Raw genomic sequence first — 17,241 nt, 5'->3', positions numbered from 1 at the left:
TCAAAAGTTTACGACCGATTGACGACGAACGACGAACGACGTACGACGGACGACGACGGACAAAAACAGATAGCAATAGGTCACCTGAGTGACTCAGGTGACCTAAAAATATTATATTGTAAAATTTTTATTAGAAAATTTTTTAACAATCATGTCAACTTTAAGAAATTATAAATATTCAAAGCCAAAAAAAAAAATAAGTGCCATATTCCTTAACAATCAAATTAGGCAACTACATGTACTGATCATGAAAGCTGAATTCTTGTACCTGAGTTACCATGACCTGAATGAATTCAAATTCAAATAAATAATTATGCACTAGACTTAATGTGCTTCATGCTGAAAAACTGTATTATATTATTACTGTAAGATATTTATTACAGTACCTTATAACCTAGAGGCCCATGGACCGTAATGCTCACCTTAATTTCCCTGTTCCTAATTTCTTCAGACAATGCATGGCTACATCCCACCACTCGGCCATGATTGGAACAAAGGAATGTAATCTACACTACCTCTACCCCACATTAGTCTTTAGAGTTTGAATTTTTTTCAGAGTCTTGATCATTACCAAAACATAATTTTAAAATGGTATTAAAATTTTCATAGCACTTAATTATTTATAATTACATAATTTTATTAGGTAAGTTTTTTGTGCTTTAAAAAAAATACTGATATGTAGAGACTTAATTTTGTGGATGAAGTACTGAATTGTTGTATGTTTAAAAAGTAACATTTCATGTGGAAGACATGAATTTGCGGACCTCTTCATACCTCCATCCCCCAACCCCTTAAAAAACAACAATTTAACCCCAACACAAAAGTTATGGCCCTATGTAGTGGATTCAAAAAAGTCCTTAACTTTCATCCCCCCTCCTTCCCCAAATTGACTATAGACTCTGCTTGAACAAGTAATATGACATAAAACAATGTACACATATCAATCTTTTCATTTTAATATATATACATGTAATAATTCAAATATGTCACATATCATTTCCAGAACTCCAAGGACTGGTAGATTATATGATACTCCTAAACTGTTCACAATAACCTTACCTGCCATTATTGTAGTGGAAGATATTAGAGCATGTCCGAGTGCTTCACAGTCTACATCTAGCAGCTCAGCGGCTGTAAGGAAATCATTTTAATGAAAGAATCAAAGTCTTCCAAAGGTCTTAATGTCCTAGATATTTCTATCTGGTGTGCTTGATATAAAGACATGCCATACACATTTATTTGAAAATTAAACTTCTAAATCTTACATAATTATATTGTATTGCTATGCAGAATGAGATAAATTGTATTATAAGATAGATGCGTGAATCAACTACTGAAAATTTCAATATAACATATCCAAAATTCATTCTGATTCGATGCCTTTTATACAAAACGCAGATATCTCTGGGAATTATCAAATAGCCTGCCCTAACAGCAAGTAAATTCAGGTTAAAGGTTAGAAATCATCAGAATACAAGAGTAGCTTCAGCCCAATACACTGTCTTACCATGCTCAACCAACTCTGTATCTACAATTTTCAGTTCCCCAGAATTTTTGTCTGTCTCTTGAAATTCTACTTGACTTAGGTGCAAGATGGCTGCCAGCATACAGGTCATGACCTTTCTGTCCTGTTACAATACAATGAATTTAAAAAATGTGAAAAAATAATCCCATATGTGAAACATAGGTAATCCGAGATTACAGAGCTCACCTCCACAAATGTTGTCTTTAAGTAAGGCAAAGTCACACAATTAAACCAACAAAAAGTGCACATCCCAAAATGAAAATATTTATGCAATTTTGATCTGATACTTTGGAATAGACCTATATAAAAACTTCAAACTAGTTCTTTTTCATGAAAATGTTATTAAAATCCAGCATCTGAAGCAAATTTGAAAGTTTTCATCCATTGATGCATCATTTGTGCAAGTTTGGTTTAGGGCAATGTTATATAAGCCTTATAGTTTTTTGGTAATAGATCTGCACCCTTAACTTTTACCTGGTCCATTATCTGAAAAATGTATGTCGAATTCAGCACCCGAAGCAAGTCCATTAGTGTGCATCCTAAGATGTATCGTCCATGCAAGTTTGCTCATTATAGGGCTCATAGTTACTTGGAAATGAAACCTGCATCAAAACTAACTTTTTCACTTATCCACAAAATGTAGGTCAGATTCAGCATCCGAAGCAAGCCTGGTAGTATGCATCCTTATATGTATCATCCATGCAAGTTTGATTACTAAAGAGCTCATAGTTACTTGGAAATGAATCCTGCACCAAAAATTTTACTTTGTTCATTCATCCAAAAATTGTAGGTCAGATTCAGCATCCGAAGCAAGCCTGGTAGTATGCATCCTAAGATGCATCATCCATGCAAGTTAAGTCATTATAGGGCTCATAGTATCATAGAAATCAAACCTGCATCAAAAACTTTAACCTGTTCACTCAACCTGAAAATGAAGGTCAGATTCAGCATCCGAAGCAAAGTGCATCCTTAGATGTATCATCCATGCAAGTTTGGTCAACATAGGGCTCATAGTTACATGGAAATGAAACCTGCACCTAAAACATTAACCTGTTCACTCAACCTGAAAATGTAGGTCAGATTCAGCATCCGAAGTAAGCCTGGTAGTATGCATTCTAAGATGTATCATCCATGCAAGTTTGGTCATTATTGGGCTCATAGTTACATGGAAATGAGACCTGCACCAAAAACTTTAACCTGTTCACTCAACCAGAAAATGTAGGTCAGATTCAGCATCCGAAGCAAGCCTGGTAGTATGCATCCTTAGATGTATCATTCATGTAAGTTTGGTCATTATGGTGCTCATAGTATCATTGAAATGAAACATGCATAAAAAATTTTAACCTTTTCACTCAACCAGAAAATGTAGGTCAGATTCAGCATCGAAGCAAGCCTGGTAATGTGCATCTTTAGATGTATCATCCATGCAAATTTGGTCAACAAAGGGCTTATAGTTACTTGGAAATGAGACCTGCAACAAAAACATTAACCTGTTCACTCAACCAGAAAATGTAGGTCAGATCCAGCATCCGAAGCAAGCCTGGTAGTGTAAATCCTTAGATGTATCACCCATGCAAGTTTGGTTAACATAGAGCTTATAGTTCCTTGGAAATGAGACCTACACCAAAAAACTGCACCAAAAATGTTAACCTGCTCCAAAAACATTAACCTGGTCATTCCTCTGCTGAAATTGCAGCATCTGAAACTTTGACTGGTACAATGAAACACACTAGAAGCATCTTCCATGCAAGTCTAATCAATATAGGACATAGAAGTACTTAAAAAGAAAACTGCTCCAAAAAACTTAACCTGGGACACCGACGCCGACACCGACGCCGACACTGAGGGTATTACATAAGCTCCCCCAACTTCGTTGAGGTGAGCTAAAAAGAGAAAATGTTTACAAGACTAACCCCCCCCCCCCCCCCCCCCCCCCCCCCCCCCCGCCAACACACACATACATTCTCCAGAGAAAAGCAAAAGATCATTATCATGAAATTGGAAAGTAAAAACTTATGCTGCAACTTATAGCTCATCAGAAGTCAAATCAACTTACAGCTTCTGTCATCCCTATCTGCCTCAGAGTTTCCATGTTTTCTTTATACTGTTTGGCATAATGTTGTGTCAATCGTAAATTGTCAATACTACCCAGTAGTATGCTAAAAATAGAGAGAATACATTGAACTTCTTTTTCTGCATGTGTTTAAAGTTTAATTAATATAACGCATGCTACATGCCTTAAAAATTAATCTAAAAATTAACACTTTATTTGCAGTCTCATTTTTACTTGTATGATTCAGGCTTCCGAAGGTACAGAGCTTGCTTTTCCTCCTGTGACATCCCAGCAAGCATTCCATAGAAAATATGGAAATTTCCCTCTCCACAATCCTGGCTTCTTCCTACCACTCTGCATTTCTCCAGCATGTAGTCTTTGATCATGGCTAGAAATATCAATTAAGATTACATGTAAATAATAATTAACATTATTTTACAAGGGATAAGAAAATCAAATTTATCTAAATTGTCCATCCAAAACATAATGTTATAAGCATATTTCACCATGACATACTTAATTAAGCTATTTGCAAGATTTATTGTACTCATCATTAATTTACTGGCCAGCATCATTTCTGTTTCTTTTAATTGCGTAATTCCACTAAGGTACCAGCCAGTACTTGTTCTTACCCCCAATCACTTGTCCATCACCTCTAAAACTCAACTCCAGAAATTTGGCAAATCTACTGGAATTGTCATTCATGATTGTCTTGGCATTCCCAAAGCTTTCCAGTAAGGGATTCACCTATTTAAAAGTAAATATACATGCATATCAATCAGTGGTACATTTTTGAAAGAATGATAGCTGAAATTTATGAAGTTCAGATATGCTTAACCTTCTTCATTTGCAAAGGACTTAGAGGACAGTCCTATATTCACCTTACCTGCATCTTTTGACAAAAAACTGCCAGGTTTATGCCTTAATATTTTTTTTTAAAATATGCATCCAATATAACACTTAAATGGTCAGAGCTGCATGTCCATAAAATTTTTTTTTTCTTAAATATTGCCTAGGATTTCCTGATCCAGGAAGGAGGGGGGGGGGCTTTTTCTTCAAAATTCAAGTTGAATATGTTGATATAAAACAAAATTTAAAGGCACAGTGAAGATATTATTGTCTGACTATTTGTCACATGCATCCCTTAATTGTCAACCAAAAACCTTATTTTTGCTTAGATTTGACACTAATGATGTGTTTTTGTGGTGCATATTATAGCAGGTTATGGACTTGTTTGATTAAATACTTTTGGTTGTAAAAATGCTTTCAGAGCTAGGGGACATATCAGTGAGGCATTATGCAATTTTTAACGAATAATAACTTAATTTAGTTTGGCCCCAATTGTTCAATGTGTTGTGAGATGTGTATTGTTTCATTATGTATATAATTAGTAACATTAAGTTTCTTGAACATTCCAGAGTGGTCAACATGTTTGGTCATTTTATCTAGAACATTCTTAAATTTTGTGTATGTCCAGATTGTTCCAGTAATATCATGTTTTAACAATTTCTAGAATATTCTAGATTTATATTACTGTATAAATACCCTGTCAATTCGATGCATAGATACTCTTGTCGTATAAGCATCATTGAGGTATTACTGGGATATAATTTCACTGGGACATTGTGTGCAGCAACGGACACTCTGATGTATGTATTTTTAGATTTTTGCTAAGTTTGTACTTAATGATTTGTATATTACTGTAAATAAATTATTGTTAAGTTTAAACTGTGTGATTGATCTTTGCTGGCATTTAGGGTTATTCTGACCCATAACAGAATTGGGGGCTCGTCCGGGATAAAGAATTTTGCACTTTTGCAGTTTATTGTCAGAATTTTGTTTATTGAACCGTTAAATTTGACTATAAGCCAGCAAATATCAACATGGTATTTTCGGTCACAGACTTTCTTAGTTCACCAAGTGTTCAGGTTTTTGATACGTTAAAAAAGGATGACTTGATCGCATTAGGTTTACATTTTGGGTTAGATGTTAAATCCTAGCTCTCAGAGAAAGCAAGACATTAGAATTAAGGTTGCAAACAAACTAGTAGAAGAAAACATCTTTGAAAAATATGATCTTCCAGAATATACAGTTAAATCAGAATTAGGCTCTTACAAAATGGCAGAATATCAGTTTCAATTAGAGTTAGAGAAAATGCGATTAGAAAGAGAAAAATTAGAAAGAGAAGAGCGAGAAAGAGAAAGAGAAGAACGAGAGCGTGAACGAAAATTTGAATTAGACAAATTAGAAAGAGAAGAACGAGAGCGTGAACGAAAATTTGAATTAGACAAATTAGAAAGACAAGAGCACTTTGAGTTAGAGAAATTACGATTACAGCACCAACCAGAACCGTCATTTGTCAAGAATGAATTTGACGCAGCAAAAAATATTAGGTTAGTTCCGAAATTTCAAGAAAAATCTGTAGACAAATATTTTCCCCAATTCGAAAAAGTCGCAGAGAATCTTAAATGGCCACAACACGTTTGGTCAACACTGTTACAAAGTGTACTGGTTGGCAAAGCAGCTGAGGTATACTCTGCACTAGGGGTAGCTGAAAGTTCAGACTATGAGAAGGTCAAAGCAGCAATATTAAAAGCATATGAATTAGTACCTGAAGCGTATAGACAAAAGTTCAGAAAGTATAGAAAGTTTGATAATCAAACATTTGTTGAATTTTCACGAGAGAAGGAAGATTTATTCGATCATTGGTTTAGATCTAAGAAACTTGATAAAACTTTTGCTAATTTGCGCCAAGTCATCCTGGTAGAAGAGTTTAAGGAATGTGTTCCTCAAGATTTGAAAACACATTTAGAAGATAAGAATGTGAAAACTCTTGAAGAGGCAGCAGTCATATCTGATACTTATGCTCTGTCTCATAAAAAGAATTTTGTTTCAAGATCTCAGACTAGCAGTAATTCTACCAATTCAGACACATATAAAAAGAGTGGTTCAGGGTCTCAGTCTTTCACAAGTTCCCAGTCTCCATCCCAAGGTGGTTTTAAGTCCGGTCCAGGACGTGTTGAAGGATCGTTTGGAATAGGGTCGCTTCCTACTTGTAGTTATTGTAAGAAAAAGGGTCATCTGATCAGTGAATGCTTTAAACTTAAGAGAAAAAATTATTTTGATAAAACTCAACCAAATGCTTGTGCGGCAGTTAGAGGTGATAGAGAAGCCTTAGTTTCGATTTGTTCTGACACTCCTGATGTCCAGGGTTCACAGTCCAGTTCTATTGATTCTATGGAGGATTATAAGCCCTTTATGTCTCAGGGATTTGTTTCACTCGGTGACTCTAGCGAAATAAAACCTGTCCAGATTTTGAGAGATACTGGTGCTGCACAGACGTTATTGTTAGAGGGTGTGCTTCCTTTGTCTGAGCAGACTTCTACTGGTGGGTCAGTTTTATTACAGGGTGTGGAGCTAGGCGTCATTGATGTTCCCCTGCATAGAATTAGTTTGAAGTCAGATTTAGTTACTGGACCTGTTATCGTAGGTGTTCGACCTACTCTTCCCGTTCCAGGCATTTCTTTGTTGCTAGGCAACGATTTAGCTGGTGGAAAAGTTGTACCAGATCCTATAGTTTGTGAGAAAATCACTCCAGATGTCACGTGCGATGATGAAGATGATGACATTTATCCAGCCTGTGCTGTTACTAGAGCGATGGCTAGAAGACGAGAAATGGAGGCAGACCATACTCAAGCCTTTGACGAGACGAATTCCTCTGTTGATATTGATTTGAATGACACTTTCTTATCTGACCTTAATGGCACTCAAACAAACATGGAACCACACAATACCAAGAAGCAAGAGAAGAAAGAACTGTTACCAAAATTTGGTGGTGAGGATGATGAGTTTCATCCACTAGTTAGCAAAGGCAAGGACATCCTCAGCCGAGAACGTTTACTCTCTGAACAACATAGAGACCCAGATATCATTCAACTTAGTAAGAGGGCACTTCCACCAGAAGAGGCTACTAAAGTTGGAGAATGCTTCTATATGAAAGATGGCATCCTTATGCGAAAATGGCGACCACCTGATGCTTCTCCAGATGAAGTGTGGCGTATTGTTCACCAGATAGTGGTACCAGCTGCTTATCGTCGAGATGTCATGAGTTTAGCTCACGATACACCTATGGCTGGTCATTTAGGTATCAATAAGACTTATAATAGGATTTTGAGTCATTTTTATTGGCCTAAGCTAAGAAAGGATGTTTCGAAGTTTTGCAAGTCATGCCACGTCTGTCAGATGGTAGGTAAACCAAATCAGAAGATACCATCTGCTCCTCTCCAACCCATTCCAGCTTTTGAAGAACCGTTTAATCGAGTGTTGGTGGATTGTGTAGGACCTTTGCCTAGGACCAGATCAGGAAACCAGCATTTACTTACCATTATGTGTACATCCACTCGATTTCCTGAAGCCATACCTCTAAGGAATATAAAGGCAAAGAGCATAGTTAAGGCCCTTACCAAGTTTTTCAGTTTTGTAGGAGCACCCAAGGCAATTCAGTCGGATCAAGGCTCAAATTTTATGTCGGGGTTGTTCCAGCAAGTCATGCATGAATTGGGTATAAGGCAATATAGATCAACTGCTTATCATCCTGAGTCCCAGGGAGCGCTAGAACGTTTTCATCAAACCCTAAAAACAATGCTGAAGACCTATTGTTACCAGTATGAAAAAGACTGGGATGAAGGGGTTCATCTTGTACTATTTGCTGCACGAGAGGCAGTCCAGGAGTCTCTTGGGTTTAGTCCTTTTGAATTGGTGTTCGGTCATACAGTTAGAGGTCCTTTAAAATTGTTGAAGGAAAAGTGGCTGACTGAGACTAGTGATCTTAATCTTTTAGATTATGTGTCTGATTTCAAAGAAAAACTTTACAATGCTTGTAAATTAGCACAAGAAAATTTGAAGAGTTCTCAGATGAAAATGAAAATGTGGTATGACAAAGATGCCAGAAATAGGGTGTTTAAGCCAGGTGATAAGGTTCTTGTATTTTTACCTATTCCTGGTCATCCTTTACAAGCCAGATTTTATGGCCCTTATGAAATTGAAAACAAGATCAGTGATGTAAACTATGTAGTTAAGACACCAGGTCGACGTAAAGAGAAACGGGTTTGTCACATTAACATGTTAAAAGAGTATTTTGAAAGGTGTGACCGAAATTCTGTAAAACCAGTTTCCACTTTAGCCAATGCTAAGACTGTTCAAAATTGTATTGAAAGTGATACGAGTAAAGAAATGAATGAGAAAGAGTGTAATCAGAGTGTCCGCTTGAAAAACTCAGAAATTTTGGCTGATTTTGATGCCAAACTTGGACATTTGAACATTCACCAAAAAGAACAAGTTAAAAACTTGATGAATGAGTATCATCAAATCTTTTCGGATGTTCCAAAGAAAACAAATGCAGCTTGTCATGATGTTATAGTTGGCGACGCTCTGCCCATCAAACAACATCCGTACCGTCTCAATCCAATAAAATTGCAGTACCTAAGAAGGGAAGTGCAGTACATGTTTGACAATGACATTGTTGAACCTAGTAAAAGTGATTGGAGCTCACCGTGTATTCTTGTACCAAAACAGGACGGTTCCTTCCGATTATGTACAGACTTTAGAAAGGTGAATTCTGTTACCAAAACTGATTCATATCCAATACCTAGAATCGATGACTGTATTGACAACATTGGAAACGCGAAATTTGTCAGTAAATTTGACCTTTTGAAAGGCTACTGGCAAGTGCCTTTAACAGAAAGAGCAAAAGAAATATCTGCTTTTGCTACACCAGATGGACTTTACCAGTATAAAGTAATGCCTTTTGGCATGAAAAACGCACCGGCTACATTCCAAAGGATGATTCACTCCCTCCTTCAAGACCTCGAGGGATGCGAGGCCTACATTGATGATGTCATCATATACAGCAACACATGGGACGAACATCTCCGAATCATGCGTGCTTTATTTGACATTTTAGCTAAAGCAAATTTAACTGTGAACCTTGAGAAGAGCGAATTTTGTCATGCTTATGTAGAGTATTTAGGTCATAAAGTAGGTCAAGGTTATGTTACACCCATAATGGCTAAAGTGGAAGCTATTGCAAAGTTCCCGATTCCTACAAACAAGAAAGAATTAATGAGGTTTTTGGGCATGGCTGGGTTTTACAGAAAATTTTGTCCAAATTTTTCCTCAGTTGTTAGTCCACTTACAAATCTTTTACAAAAGAGGGTTAACTTTGAATGGACAAAGGACTGTGAAAAATCGTTTCATAAAATCAAATCTGTCCTTATGAGCAATCCAGTTCTGTCAACTCCAGATTTTTCTAAGCAATTTAAGCTTACTGTTGATGCTAGTGATGTTGGAATCGGGGCAGCTTTGTTTCAAGAACATAGTGATAAGGTAGATAGAGTTGTTTCTTATTTTTCAAAGAAACTTACAAAATGTCAACAAAAGTATTCCACTATTGAAAAGGAATGCCTTGCTTTGTTGTTAGCCTTACAGCATTTTGATGTTTATCTGAATGTTACTTTGCATCCAATTCTTGTATATACGGATCACAACCCCCTGACATTTTTGCATAAATTGTCAAACAAGAATCAAAGACTGACTAGATGGAGTTTGTTGTTACAAGAATACAACATAATAATTAAGCATATCAAAGGCAAAGACAATGTTATTGCAGATGCCTTGTCCAGAGTATCATAAACAAATTAGATTTTGTATTAATGTACAAAACTTTTATTTTAATAATATAAGTTTTCATTGACATTCAAACTTTTTAAGGGGGGAGGTGTTGTGAGATGTGTATTGTTTCATTATGTATATAATTAGTAACATTAAGTTTCTTGAACATTCCAGAGTGGTCAACATGTTTGGTCATTTTATCTAGAACATTCTTAAATTTTGTGTATGTCCAGATTGTTCCAGTAATATCATGTTTTAACAATTTCTAGAATATTCTAGATTTATATTACTGTATAAATACCCTGTCAATTCGATGCATAGATACTCTTGTCGTATAAGCATCATTGAGGTATTACTGGGATATAATTTCACTGGGACATTGTGTGCAGCAACGGACACTCTGATGTATGTATTTTTAGATTTTTGCTAAGTTTGTACTTAATGATTTGTATATTACTGTAAATAAATTATTGTTAAGTTTAAACTGTGTGATTGATCTTTGCTGGCATTTAGGGTTATTCTGACCCATAACAGAATGTTGACATCTTGTAGAATTCTTACCAATGTACCTTGATAATTCTGTCACTATCGTGTATATGTGTACCTTGATAATTCTGTCATGCAGGTCGCCGGACTCCTCTGGACACATGTGCATGAAGTGCTGCACCATATACTTTGTACTCTCGGTTTTTCCTGAACCAGATTCACCACAGACCAGAATAATTTGGTTTGTCTGGTTCTGACGCATCCTGCTATAGGCCCTTGCTGCCACTTGAAAGACATGTGGAGGCAAATTTGCCTTGAAGTCTCTCCATCCATATTCTTCATGATTCTACAACATAAAAATGTAGGTATATTAACTGAATTTACTCAGACAAACTTTTTGGTATAAAAACAATGACATACATGTACATCTACATAAAATTTGTCAAGTTAATTTTGTTAATGAAAAAGAGTTTGATAAAAAAAAATTAACAAAAAAAATTTAGAAAAGAAATGTTTCTCTCCTTAAACTTAATTAGTTACCAATTAATAAATTAAATTAATCTATATAATAAATTTACTAACAAAATTTTAAACCAACAGCTTTTCAGTGTTGCCCTCAAACATAGGACAGATTTAGTCTAGGATCTGAATTCAACTGCTCTTTTCATCTATACTAGATTAAAATCTGCAACAGAAATCCAATTTTCCCTACTTCAAGACATCTTAAATATAGCATAGTTCACTAACAGTTTGATATGATGTAGGTACAAGTTAATGTCTACTGCAGTCCAAACCATCAATGAAATAGTATAAATGTTATTGTTATCCATTGGTAAATTACCAGCTAGTATCCCTCAATGAACGGTTTAAATGAAAGATTACAGTGCACTTGATTGTATCCATGATTGATATCATTTGAGGATACGAAAAGACATAATTAATATATCATCTAGCAAAATGCCACTTTTCTACACTTTTTTAAGCATGGCTATTAGCATGATACATCATAATTTTCATTTCTACATGTGGCGTGTTGCATGGTTCAACATACATTTGTTGAACAAGTTTCGGAAGATATTTTCCAGCTCTTTCTAATTCTAAATATTAACACTTTAGGCTACAAAAACATAATCCATCGATTAATCTCCAGATATTGTAATTAAAAAGAACATTTTAACTGTCATTTTAAAGTAAAGGTGTAATGATCAGTGATAATAAAATAGTTGAAAATGATGCAACATCTCAAGACCTTTTTTTTAGTTGCTGACGGAAATTCTGTACGTTTTATTGAATTAAAAAAAATAGACTAAAGGGGTGGCCAGGTGAAAACTAGTGGACGATAAAACAATAAGCAAGGAATGCACTGATCTCTGCGAGATCTCGTTGAGATTACTCGATCTGACATGAACTTCATCATGTTTATCACTACCACTACCAGGCACATGGAAACCATGATGGTGGCCCTTAGCGTATATTTATCTCATTAGATATATATGTACTCACAACCTTCTGGGTTTTCTTTTAATTAAAACTGCGCTTTGTTCTCTTTCAAAAAGTTAACTGCATACTTACACTGACCCAAAATTAACTTCATTTCTTTTTCGACTTAAAGTTAACACGCTCGACCAGAAGAAAAAGTTATGACGATTTCTCACCTCCAACACTAAAGATCTGATAAATGGGAAGTAACTCATTACCTTTTTGTCGTACAACGGTAGATCCTTGTAAGGGTTGACGGCTATCAAAATATCACCAACATTGGTCTAAAATAAAAAAGAGAACTCCTATTTTATACATTGTACAGAAAAGAACCTTTTCAAATGCATATTGTATAGGCCCTATATAAAGCGTGTAAGGGGAAAATGATTACATGGCCATTTCATTGGCATCGGAAGCAAATTGAAAGTGGGGGAGACCAAAAAAAAAAACCTGAAAAAAAAACTGGACAGGCAAAAAATAAAAAGAACACTTGAAAACACTTTCTATATACCCGAAAATCTTATTTCGTGGTACGCGTGGTTGAAGGGTTAATTAACATAGTTAAGACTGAACTTCTTCCAGTACTTTTTTTTTTTTTCAAACGCTACGTACCAACTTACTGCATGCTTACACTGCAATATACCTATTGGACACTGTTGAAAGTGGGGAGGCTTAACCTACGTCCCAATGCTGAATTATGCGCCTATGTCCTGTTTATCTTTACAAAAAAAGTGGGAGGGCTAAGTCCCCCTACCCCCCCCCCCCCCGGTCCCGACGCACATGATTTGACAATTATCAGATCAACTGGAAAGATGGAGGGATAAAAATTAATTGGCCTAGCTATTAAATAGTTATTGTCTTTTCCCTAAAACTTTTAAAAGTGGGAGAAAGTCTAAATTGACCTTAGGACCTATGAATTTACCATTATACAGACTTTTGGTGCAAAGTGCTTGCAGTCAAATAACATCGAGGGGAGGGGACATCCCCCCCCCCTTCATTTTCCACACAGCTTTTACATATGTAACTATTGAAAATGCATATTTAAAGGCTCGCTGTCCCTTCACTTTTTTGCACCATAATCAATTAAAAAAGGTAATGTAGTAATATATGTAAAACATTTGGTACTGAAAGAGCTAGGTTCGCCTACCATCCAACCCCCCAAGGCCGAGCACACACATTGCCCCCCTTTTTTTTTTTATTGCAATTTTTTCCGGTAAGGTTTTTTTTTCTCTGGCTACCACCACCCTCCCCCACAGCCCCATTTTCAAAAACGATGCTACGTCACTGCAATGAAGAGTGCAAAGCTACGGTGTTTATATAATCGGTAATATATTAAAATATATTTTAAAACACACATGGGGTGCTTGGCCTTTCTTCTGATCTCCACGTATCTTCCCAATCTTTTTTCTCATTTATCTCCCCCCCCCCCCCCCCGCGTCCCTTCCTTTGTACTCTCTTCGTGCATGAAATCACGATTTACTTAATTTACGACCTCAATCATTTCATGTACTTATGTCTCATACAGAAAATATACATGTTGTAGAAGAAAAACGTACACTGAACAGTAGATTGAACATGTGTTCATTATTTATACAAGTCGTGACATACACGGCAAAGTCAAATATCCGTTTAACTTTAAGAGTGGCAAGGCATGTAGTCTATTGATCGAATGCTATAATATTCTGAAATTAATTGGATATGGGCCAATATACATATATATATATTACTTCCTAGTTCCACCAGGTCTTAAATAATTCTGGAATTGGGATGTTCTGGATTATTTTGATTTCATAAAAAATTCAGGTCATTATTTTCTGAAACGTGAGAAAAGATTAGCATTTTATTTTGAATTTCTTCTTCGGACAATACTTTTTTAAGTAAATGTACTATTAGGAAATCAAAGAAATATTTTTAAACCGATATGTGTATATAGAATATAATTTTATCATAGTCAAGATCTTTAAAAAATGACACAAAAACTTAAATTCCTATTCAGGATTTCTACAATTCACTAATGAGATTTTTTTTTTTACAAAAAGTTTATTATCTTAGCCTTTGAAAACAGACACCTTACACCTCGATCCTTTCATGTGCTTTTAAAAGCTACACAAGTGTATTTAAATATCAAGTACACGCGTACGCAAACTACGTTTTATTTGCGTAACCTTTTTAATTGGTTTCCCTTTTCCCAGATATACCCGGTAATCAATTGTTTCTGACTGGGTAGATCTAAATTTAAAAAATATAATCGGAATTAATATTTTGCAATTTCTAACAATGAAGGATATTTTTACTTCCTGGTTTGGCCATTAATTCTGGTTACTGAACTAAGTAACTGCAAAGAACCTCGAGATCTTGAGAATGTTTAAATCTCACATTTCTCTTTGTTCGAAATCAGAGGATCTGAATATATTAATATTTTTATTAATACAATGTTTTATTACAAATGCATGCATTTCAACCTTTTTGGCACTGTATCATTTTACATTATCATGCACTTGATGCATGAAATTGAAATTGACATTTTCAAGCACTGCATGACTATCTATTTTAAACATTAATGTTGCCAAATAAAAATTGTACAATCACGTGTGGCGATTTTTATTTGTTTATCAAAAACAAAATGAATATGCTGTAATTGACTGATTTAATAGATCTTGTAATTGCAGTCTAGTATTTGTCTAAAAGAGATAAACAACAATAACTCTCATGCACATGCATATGGTCATCACTAGCAAATCATGCAGGAATATACAATGTACTAGTACCGCGCCGGGTATATCAAACGCCACAAGTTTTAATGAGTTTGTGTGTACATACTTATTTATACCCTTAACGGAATTTTTTAAGCATCAGGTTATAAACAAATATGGTATTTCCGTAAATTATTGAAATGTCATGTTAAAGATATTTCCTTTATTATATATTAAGTTGCTTTTTAAAAATCATATATTGTTCCATTTGTGTTTTTTTTATTTATTTTTTTTTTCGTATTAAGTCTAGAGTTCAAGATATTTATTAGAACCTGTAATAATATTACAAAAAGATGTCTCTACTTTATATAGATAAGCATTGATTGATTTATAAATTTCTTCTAACTTATTCAAAGCAATGCAATTCATATCGACTTACAAAATATCAAGAGAGAGAGAGAGAGAGAGAGAGAGAGAGAGAGAGATAGAACCATTCTAAAATGAAAATACTAGAATAACTTTCTTTGTGGTATTACTTACGTAAATTTTATCCTGTTCATATCTTCTTTTAACAGCCTGTAAAATTGACACCTCTGTGAGATCATCAAGCTGTGACAAGTCACAATCCTCCATTATCCCGACCCCCAGGGATAATTTCAACCTAATTTTCAAAACTCGAAAAACACGATGACGTCAAAATACGCACCTTCGAAATCGAAACAACGGCGAATCACAATGATAAAGGAATGGGCTCTTAATTTTTAAAAATCAGAAATTCTTTTTCAAATACTCCAACACAGAAAAGATATTTACAAAGCCATCCTAATTATTTAAAGAAGTCTACATAAAGTATGCAGATATTCTATAAGTCCATTTTGGTAAACATCCAAACACGACCTCGAAATTTTGGCCTGCGAACTATCTCTCGCGACGATTCGCTCTGATGGGCTCTTTTTATTCGGGTATATGCTATTGATAGTCCAGCAAACCTGCAATGTTTGAAGAATGCCTACAGTTGTTACCTATTGGATTACATTGATAATTTAAACCTTGCAGTTTGCAGTTAAGCAAACCTCGAAACAGGAAGAAAAAAAGATTTAAAGAGAAGATACGGGTGACTGCGTCTTTTCTTTCAGCTATATTTGTCTTTAAGTATATTTTTCAACAGTACAGCACGCACTATACTACGGGTATTTCCCAAATTAAAAGTAAGAGAGACCACGGGACACTCCCATTTACTCTTCCTAATCCTCAACTTCACTATGAAATTATTCTGTGCAAGGTTCTTTCCATAGAATTTAATAAAGGAATCCAGGAATGTAGACGCGGAAGGGGAAGGGGGTGGTCTCCTTAATAATTTTGCCGATATATTATTTTTCGACTGTGATCTCTCCATAATAACATCGGTTGCCCTTTTTTCTGTGGTTGTCAAAAAAAAAATTGCACAATAGTGCCCTCATCCTAATTGACAATAAGATAAAAGTCAAAAAACATTTTTATAATGTGTGCAAGGTTAATTGGGTCATTCTTATTTCCCCTACTAAAATATTTCCACAGGTACTTGTGGACAAGACCCCCCCCCCCCCCACGATATTCAACCCCGGTTATTTCACAAATTATATTTATTACACTTGATCATCATGTGTACAATTGGAAAAAATCGTCAAAACCCCAAAATAATCGCTCCACAAAAAAAATACCCCACTTTATACATTAAGAACATGCTAGACCTGTAAAGTTTTTCGTAGATCAAATGTTTGAAAAAGATAATTACATGATATTTAGACGTTGGAATTTATCTTTCACAAGCTTCTTTGTGAAACTCTTGGCACATTTAAGAAATTCATTCCCAACAGTCAAGTTTTGGTATGGTCGACGAAGCTTGATAAATACGTGTAGCTACGTTTATCTTAAATAATTAATCATTTCGTCTTAATTATGCACCCAATGCCTGCATGGGAACACTCTGCTTGATTTAACAACCTAAAATTCTGTGAAGTTTTTTTCTTTATGCAATGTATTGAGGAGAAAATTGAAATATTCGATTTTAAGATCATGCACACAAAGAACGCATTTTAATATGCGTTTTCAAAAGCTTCTGTGTCATATTTCTTTCAAAGGCAAGTTAAAAACTGCTGATGGGTCGTTTTCGAGTCAAGAAACAAGATAATATAGATATTATAATGACCTAAGCTATAATTGCTCTTCCGTTCACCCTTCCTCAATTGCATGTAAAAAGAATATCAAACATTAGTTTTTATCATATTATAAAGTTCAACTTGAGCAGAAGATCGAGTTTAAATTCCTTCCCTAGTGGGAAAAAACTTAAGACAATC

General features: G+C 35.2%; 1 protein-coding gene across 1 annotated transcript in view; it reads right to left on the bottom strand.

Annotated features, from left to right (window-relative positions):
- Positions 1 to 15,831, bottom strand: part of LOC134235485 (uncharacterized) — an 85,396-nt gene extending 69,565 nt beyond the window's left edge. The window contains 8 exon segments of the mRNA XM_062717615.1: positions 1,060 to 1,131; positions 1,508 to 1,628; positions 3,582 to 3,684; positions 3,813 to 3,966; positions 4,211 to 4,325; positions 10,852 to 11,079; positions 12,431 to 12,496; positions 15,446 to 15,831. Of these exon segments, the coding sequence (XP_062573599.1) occupies positions 1,060 to 1,131; positions 1,508 to 1,628; positions 3,582 to 3,684; positions 3,813 to 3,966; positions 4,211 to 4,325; positions 10,852 to 11,079; positions 12,431 to 12,496; positions 15,446 to 15,538 (952 nt within the window). The 5' untranslated portion in view covers positions 15,539 to 15,831.
- Positions 15,832 to 17,241: the final 1,410 nt, after the last annotated feature.

Source organism: Saccostrea cucullata, unplaced genomic scaffold (assembly GCF_032062105.1).
Source record: "Saccostrea cucullata isolate Sc308-1 unplaced genomic scaffold, CSIRO_AGI_Scuc_v1 ctg662, whole genome shotgun sequence".
Classification (NCBI taxonomy): Eukaryota; Metazoa; Mollusca; class Bivalvia; order Ostreida; family Ostreidae; genus Saccostrea; species Saccostrea cuccullata.
This window is presented reverse-complemented; position numbering and strand designations above follow the sequence as displayed.